Genomic DNA, 8,784 nt, shown 5'->3' on the forward strand with positions numbered 1-8,784 from the left:
TATCAGTTTGTTCTATTTCTTTAAACTCGATGGAATAATTTATATGATTGAATTTAGTAATATTTTTAAATGAAAATATTCATACAAGAAAACAGGCAGTCTTCTGTTCTTTTGTTGACATTGTTATCTTTTTATCTCTTATCTTGCTTTAGGTTGATTTCATATGGATAAACAGAGACCAGAAAAGCTTTGAATGGTTCTTAACGCTGCTTAATCAGATTGAGTTGGAGCAAAGCAGTCATCATGGTATCTTAGAAAATAGTATTCAGATGCATATGTACATGACAGCCGCGCAGAAAAAGACCGACATGAAAGGCATTGGACTACAAGTATGCCCTCTTTTAACGTTCGCACATTTTTATTATCGTTTAGAGCATTGGGGACTCTACGCCATTTCTTCTTGGAATGGCACAAATGTTTACATTAAAGGTTCTATGGTTATCGACGTTTAAACAGGTGTTATACATATGTTTCCTTAATTTGTTATCTGAATGTTTCAATGTTGTTTTTGCTTTAGTCGTTGCCAATAGGCATATATTGCAGATTGCATTTTACCATTTGCGTCAATGAAAAGCTTCAATCAAAGAGAACCTGCAACATTTTCACATTAGGCGTTTAATGCATTTGCAAGTGTTCATTTGCAAACACTTTTTTTTTTAATTTTGGTATTATGTTTTACTTTTATATTTCACTTAAAAGTATTATAAGCTTAGCAATTGCCTTTGTTGCCTTTTGTAAATTGAATGTTCAGCTCTAATGGTTCAATCTTCATATGCCATTACATTTCTTCTCACACTTTTTGCCATTTCATTTTACATTTACAGTGTTGCTTCGACTAACACTGATTTTTATGGACCTGCCGCCTATAATATAATATGTAATTATCAAAAACTAGCACCCCGTGAAACTAACCGCAAATATTCCCCATGTCAAACGTTATGATAACGACAAAACAGTTGTAGTCATAAATTAGTACACAGTGAAATTTCCATATACCTTCATAGTGACAAATTTGTTTTTTTTAATATTAATTAACGCATCGTCAGATTTACCAAAAATATTGGCGAACTAGAACTACATGAAAATGATAAAATGGTTGGCATCATTAAATTAACGCACCGCCGGATCAATTAATTAAAAATGATTCATATTTCTAACTTGATGTAAAGAAAAACAACAGAATTTAAGATAACATAAATTAACAAATCGAATGATACCATCAGAGTTTTATAAATATACATTAAATGACAGTATTAACGTTATTGAAGCGTTGTTTAACAGAATACTTAACAAGGGCCTCTTTCCTAAGATCTGGGGTAAAAGCGTGGCTACGGCAATCCATAAAAGCGGATTAATGACCCTAGTAACTATAGAGGGATTTCTGTAACGAATGCTCTGTATAAAGTATTTTCTAGACTTATCAATACTCGACTTTATAATTGGGCCGAAAATAGTAATAAAATCGACGAGTCACAAGCCGGCTTCCGACACGGGTACTCAACGGTAGATAATATTTTTGCTCAGAAATATTTAACAAGAAAAGGTGGTAGATTCTATTGTATTTATGTTGATTTTAACAAATTCGACAAATTAAACCACGAGAAGCTTTTTGAAATATTACATCGTAGAGGTCTCCGCGGCAATTTTTTACGCGTGCTCAAGACTATGTATACCGATCTATTATCGTGTGTAAAACTCGACTGTAATCATGCTAAAAATAGACCAATTTAAATGATAACAATTGCTGTTATTTATCTACTGATTACTGTAATGTCGGAACAAAACAGGGAGACGTAAGCAGCACAACTCTATTCATACTTTTTATTAATGAATTAGCAGAGTTACTACGTCTCTCGTGTGGAACAGGGATTTTTATAACTAACGACATACATGTCTTATGTTTGCGGACGACATTGCTAATTGCGCAGAAACACGCTGTCAAATTACAGCAACAAATTAATATAATAGACGTATTTTGTCAAGATACGGGTATGGAATTGAATTTAAATTAAACAGAGATTATGGTATTCCGTAATGGAGGTGGTCTTAGAAATTATGAATCTTGGCTCTATCGTGGATCTCCTGTTAATGTAGTATCAATTTATAAATATATGGGTGTTTATCTTACACCTACTATATCTTGGTCATCAACCCATAATAAATTGTCTATTCAAGCCAAGAAATCTATTCTAGCCATCAAACAGTATCAAAAGTCATTTGGATATTTTCCAGTCAAAGAATACTTTAAATTATTTGATGCTTTGGTGAAACCAATATTATGTTATGCCTCACAAGTATGGGGTTATTGTTATGTAAATACTATTGAAACTGTTCATAATGATTTTTGTAAAAGGTACCTTAATGTTATTAGAACTACAAATAACGCAATGGCACTAGGAGAATGTGGCAGGTTACCATTATGTATATTTTATATGACTAACTGTATAAAATATTGGTGCAAGTTATTGACTATGCAACAATCGAGATATCCGCGACAATGTTATCTTATGTTGAAAAATCATGATGATAGTGGGAGATATAATTGGGCTACTAAGATAAAAAAAATTATTATTTGAGTATGGTTTTGGGTTTGCCTGAAGAAATAGGTAGTCCTGACATGTTTATCCATTTGTTTAAACAGAGACTGGTTGATTGCTACACTCAAAATTGGCATAATGATATTAATACTTCTAGTCGATGCTTTCATTATAGAAATTTTAAATCACTTTTAAATGTAGAAAAATACTTAATATTGGACTTACCATTTATTTATAAAACATCTTTTTCTAAGTTTAGGTGTTCTAACCACAAACTTAAAGTAGAAATCGGCAGACATTTAAATATACCAAGAGAAAACGCTTTTGTACATATTGTTTAAATAATAGAAATATCTCAAATATAGATTGTGAATTTCATGCTTTTTTCCATTGCTATAAATAAAATGAAGTACGCCAACTATACTTACTAAATTGGTATAATGGAAGAACAAATTTAAATGATTTCTACTCATTAATGAACTCGAGTTGTGATACAACAATACGTTATATATGTATTTACATGTATATACACCATATTCTTTGTAAAGCTGACGATATTAATTACAGGGACGTAAAATGTTTATCCATGTTGCTTTGTATATTATGGGCCGGTGGCCTTATTATCAAATAAATATGTTGTTGTTGTTGTTGTTGTTGTTGATCAATTAAAAATACTCTATGCTTAATGCATTGGATTGGCATTTTTTTCCTTTTCATTCAAATTTAGCAAAATCATTGCTTATATTGGTACTAATGACTTTTTATTACAGATTGCACTAGACCTGATGTACGAAAAAGGTCAACGTGACTTGATTACCGGTTTAAGAACCAAAACAGAACCGGGGAGACCTGATTGGAATAAGGTACAGTACAATACATAGATATTTCATTTTGTCTCAAAACTCAAGTGATAAATAAAGAAAGAAATAGCTTCACATAGTTTTAATGCTACATTGTCTCTCTTTTGATTTACACAATTTATATGTAGTCATGACCAGAACGATGTTCTGCATATTGATGAAATGATAAAATGAAATATTTTATAGTATTGTTTCAATATATTTTAACTTACTTTTTTCAGATTTTCAAACAAATCAAAGCAGAAGATAAAGGGAAAGTTAAAGTTTTCTTTTGTGGGGCACCAGCTTTAGGCAAATCTGTAAAGGAAATGTCTGCAAAATATAGCTTTTCATTTTCAAAGGAAAATTTCTAGTATTGGTAAAACAATGTCCTAAAGTGAATGGAACTGAAGAACGTAAAGACTGGATATGAGTTTAAGAACCCCATTTTCGCATTATTTGTTGTTTTTGTTGCTCATTTTATATTCTAGCTCAAAGCAAATAATTTTGTATTTTAATGTCTTTTAAACAAGTACCACTGACGGAACAGTGCTTCGAGACTGAGCTTATTTATAAATATGTATTTTACAGCTGGCAATTGTTTGCATAATATTTTGTTTTTTTACGTTCTTGAAAATGTAAGAAATAACAAGTTTTTGAATGGATTTAATTTTAGCTGTTTCTAGATAATAGCTTTATTATAATTTAAACGTCACATATAGCATTTTGTATTTTGTTAAACAAATTTTATCATACATATGTTACTTTACGTGGTTAATGTATTAAAGCAACATGCTTTCAGCTTTGTGTTATTTTTTATGGAATTATAGAATGATTTCCTACATCTAAAGTTGTTCATTAAGTGATTTAAGCTAGTGTCCAGCATTAACTGTCGACAGAAATTATATAGAATTGGTCAAATGTGCTGCAATTTTCCGTACTCCTTTGGCATTAGAATTAAGTTAATAAAACATTACATACTGTCATATATTGTATAATATTTTGACTTGGTTTGTAAATACTAATATGCATTTATAGCTTTAATGCGTTTTTTTTAAATTTTGAGTTTTTTATGTTTTGTTTTCTTTGTTATTGATTTCTAGTTTAAATCTGAAGGCGTCATGCTTTAATTAAATACAACGTGTATCATAAAAGCAATAGTGTTTAAATGACAGTGACAGTAACTTCGATATAAACCATTTATAACACAAAACTTACATCTACATGACGCCATTACCTTTGTACATGTACATAGCCAAGTTTTTATATTTAAATATTTTATTTGTGCTTTTAACAGTTTATTTTAATGATATACAAAAGCCAGGCGATTATTATCGTTTGAAAACATGTCATATTGAATTTCTTCATATATCGTTCTACAACTTGCTTTTATATGTAATATTAGTTTTATATGTACATATGTATCCATGTATTTAGTACTTTAAGTACTACAAGTTACCTTTGTTATTTACATGGACTTTAAATGGAATTACAATAGCTTTTACATGTCATTAACATGGACATTAAATAAAGTAACAATGGATTTTCCATGTCATTCAAATTGACATTAAATGGAACTACATCGCATAAGCATGGACTTAGCATAAGATTTATATGTGGATGTGACCACATGCTTTTTTCTTATGAAAGAATTTATTAATATTATACATACATCTATACGTTTTCATTAGATGCATTCCTTTGGAGTGCACATAATCATGTTAATAAATTTTCGTTTAAGTTCTGCATAATATTTTATACTATTTTAAAGCAATACTTTTGTAAATACTTATTAAATGTTCAAAGATAGTTTTATATCTTTGTACAGTTTTAAACAGTCTATTCAAGAAGCAAATAGATTATTGATAAAAGTTTGTGGTTGTGTTGATTCTTTTCCATGTAAAATGTTTTATATTCATTTTACAGCTATATTGACATACTTATTTTATTGCATAAACAAATGATAAGAAACAATATCATAAAATGATTGAATAGCTTAGTTAAGATTAAATAAACTAACGGTGGAAAAATATTGTAATTCGGACAGGGATTGACGGACGCCGCCTAATATATCCGAATAGGTGACCAAAAACACTTTATGAAATATATTTTCAAACAAATCAATGAAATAATACTACTTATAAAGGAAAAAAAGTAAAAGAAAATAAAAGCCTTGAAAACAACAAGTTCTCTACTATGAAAGTTTACTATAATTAGACGTTGAATTATTTAAGTTTACATACATCATAATGTTTACAATAAAGGTCTATAACGATCTGTTTTATTTTTAATTCTTAATAAACCATTTAAGTTCCTTAAACGTTACTCATCGGCCATTCGTTTTTGTGTTTTGCTTCAAGGTTATCTTACATAATCTTATAGAGAGTGTGCCCTTTGTAATTATGGAAGGCAAATACTACTTGTTCATATTTTCATTTTATTTGTACAAATAATATCACATTCAGCGATACTTGCCACAGGTGACAGGCATATAGCATGCTCTGAAACCATTTTAAACGTTAGAAAATCATATATGCGTGCTTTTACCAAGAAAAGGAAAAATTGATTAGTTTCTAGGACATAATATGCCTTTAATGTTCGTGAAGTAATAATAAATGACATTCAGTTTGAGAACAATGTTTAAAACTTATTGAATATTAACGTAACATGTGGAGCATACAGTAATACCTTTTTCATTGATATGCAACGACCATGCCTGAAAATAATTGAAACACGTCAAAAGTTTCCTCATTACTAAATTCATGCTTCAAAAAAATTATAAATATATTAATATGCCATTTATTGCTTTAGTAAATTTTTGCCATGCGGAGTTGAAAAAGAAATAACCTATTAACTATTTTACCAGAGAGGCTTGTCAGGGCTGCATATATATTTTCTTTAGGTCACTTGTAAGATTTACTTTAGACATGGATTGTCTTTACAAATATATATTTGTTTATATATTAGTTTTACTGGTCCAAACACTTAATACAGTTACTTTCAAAAGTGATGGAGTCACAATTAATTACCATATTAACTTTACACTGCAATGTCAAACGGATGTGCACAGATTCAACATGTTGTACAGACTTCCGATTAACAAATGTATACTCGAATGTGGACTAAGAAATCATTGCGCGGCGGTCAATTTTTGGCGACACAATGGTATATGCGAACTTTTCTTGTCCACAGATGTAGAAAAATTAAGTAGGAAGGACTGTATTCACGTGCTTAAAGGAGATATCAATGTGGAAGAGGTAATTTTTTTTGTGGAAATATTAACAACATAACTTCTAAATGCTGTAGACTTATTTCTAAATGAATAATTTTTGGAATATAATGTTTGTTTCAAAACTCATTTCAATGGCCCGATATTCCAGTTAAGTTTTTATCTTTGCACGATTTTATGAGTATCAATATCATAAATTTTCGATAACATTTAGAAGCGTTATGCTTATGAGCTGTTAAAACTATTAAAGTTATAAGTTTTTATTATTAATTTTAAGTCGATTGATCAACAATGGGCACATTCTTCATAAGTATTTCAAAAATTGATTAAAACTGTAAAAAATGATAAAAAATAAGTTACAAGCGGATTAGAATAAACATTTATATGATGAAAAATAATATTTTGTTCTAGAAGAATTTACAAAGTATTATCTGCTATATAAATATACTTTACTCGTATATCGGATTATTTATATCACACTTGACAACAACATCCATATATGATAATTTTAAGTTTTTTTATGTCTGTTACTAAATAGTGTCAACGTTATTATTATATTACATACCTTTTTATTGACCACTCAACTTAAAGAATAATTATCTTGACAATTAACGTATTTTTGAATAAAAAAACAACACCACAACCAACATAAATAAAATATTCCGATACAATTACATTTGTATTTGGAATGTACTCCATGTAATTGTTCAAAATGTTTAATGAATTATTGTGGAAGCTTTGTTCTAAACTATACATAATGTTATAAAAATATGGTAAAAGGAACTACCCCTAGAGTAGTATCTGTTTGTGTATTTGGGTTTACACATTAGTGGTCATACATAACAAAAACTACAGTTAGTACATGTTTCTGTAGTAGGCTTGAATGAGTTGGCACAACTGGGCTAACTCTTAGAATGCAAGTTTACATTCTTTGAGTAATCTTTCAGAGTTTTGGATGAGACTGAGCCAAAATGTTTTCTAAGTGAATTGACACAATAAATTTTATCACGTACATGTCCAAGATCGTAGCATTCGATATGGAAATGTTTAACAATTAAACATACATTGCAAGTTATATACCCGGTAAAAAAATAAAAATATGTAACTCTTGTATGTCCATCTCTACATATAAGAAGAACAACTTGATTATGACGGTAAAGGTCAGATGGGAGATGATGTTTAATCTAGACACGGTTGATATCAAGAAGTTTGTTAAATACAGCTTTTTCTCAATTTGATTCCCATTCAGATGAAATACGTTTAAGTGAGGGTTTAAAATTTCATTTTGGTAAAAGTTAAAGCTACTGGTTGAAACTTTATGGATTCTTTAGCTTAGAGATTCCTACGTGCCTTTGGATCCTACTAATTTAAATGACTTAGTTAGGGGTTTTTGTGTGTGCAAATATCATGGAATATAACAGTTTCCTAATCATAATGCTATCGGTCGTTCGTATTTGATATTCAATTGATAAAACACGGATAGTGATTCTGAAATTTATTTTGCAAATTTGTGACCATTATGCTGTACAATGTATGACAGTGCTAGATCAATGAATTTCGCCTCTTTGAAACCATCCTTTTGAACCGTCCCTGTAAATTTCGATAACAATCCTTATGTTCTTGTTTCAATTTTGAAAAGTGATGACTTTTCTTTAAATGTGAAAAGCTATTGTATTTTCGGAGAATAATGTAAGTCTACGTAAACATATCGAAGAATATATTTTGGCTCTAATTAATGTTTCCTAAACAAGTTTGTACTCAAAGGCCTAATTGTTCAATATCCTTTGATTTGTTTAAAACATGTCGCTACAATTTATCTTGAAAATTACCTTACTCTAGGATTTTTATCATTTTTCTACCGTTCTAGTTGCAAATAGGAGACTAAGATTGTTTTAGGCATAGATAAAGAGAGGGTACTTCTGCTTCAGCATAAAGACTTTCTTTTGGCAATGTTAAAAATAGGCCTAATGCTAAACGAAGGACTTAATGATGTAGCTTGGAGTATTTGTAAATAAAATTTCCTGGCCAAACTATAGAACCAACAAAATAAGATAAACAAGATCAACAAGGGAAGGCGGCATTCAATGAACGCAACCACCTCCCGACCCAGCAACAAGAACCAGTGCCAAACTTTATTTTAATCTGATGAGGAATTTAATCGCCAGTCCGTACTAGACAA

General features: G+C 29.9%; 1 protein-coding gene across 1 annotated transcript; it reads left to right on the forward strand.

Moving 5' to 3' along the window:
- The first annotated feature begins 131 nt into the window (after nt 1-131).
- Nucleotides 132-4,177, forward strand: LOC132732664 (NADPH oxidase 5-like). The gene is made up of 3 exons (XM_060719136.1): nt 132-329; nt 3,308-3,400; nt 3,619-4,177. Exons 1-3 carry the CDS (start codon nt 270-272, stop codon nt 3,748-3,750), a joined length of 285 nt encoding a protein of 94 aa, XP_060575119.1. The 5' UTR covers nt 132-269; the 3' UTR covers nt 3,751-4,177.
- Nucleotides 4,178-8,784: the final 4,607 nt, after the last annotated feature.

Source organism: Ruditapes philippinarum, unplaced genomic scaffold (genome assembly GCF_026571515.1).
Source record: "Ruditapes philippinarum isolate M1 unplaced genomic scaffold, ASM2657151v2 ctg22747_1_1_1_1, whole genome shotgun sequence".
Taxonomy (NCBI): Eukaryota; Metazoa; Mollusca; class Bivalvia; order Venerida; family Veneridae; genus Ruditapes; species Ruditapes philippinarum.

Coding starts and splice junctions, on each gene's coding strand:
- LOC132732664 (XM_060719136.1), top strand. CDS start 270: ATGCATATGTACATGACAGCCGCGCAGAAAAAGACCGACATGAAAGGC. Junction 330..3,307: donor TGAAAGGCATTGGACTACAA/GTATGCCCTCTT, acceptor TTTTTATTACAG/ATTGCACTAGACCTGATGTA. Junction 3,401..3,618: donor GGAGACCTGATTGGAATAAG/GTACAGTACAAT, acceptor TACTTTTTTCAG/ATTTTCAAACAAATCAAAGC.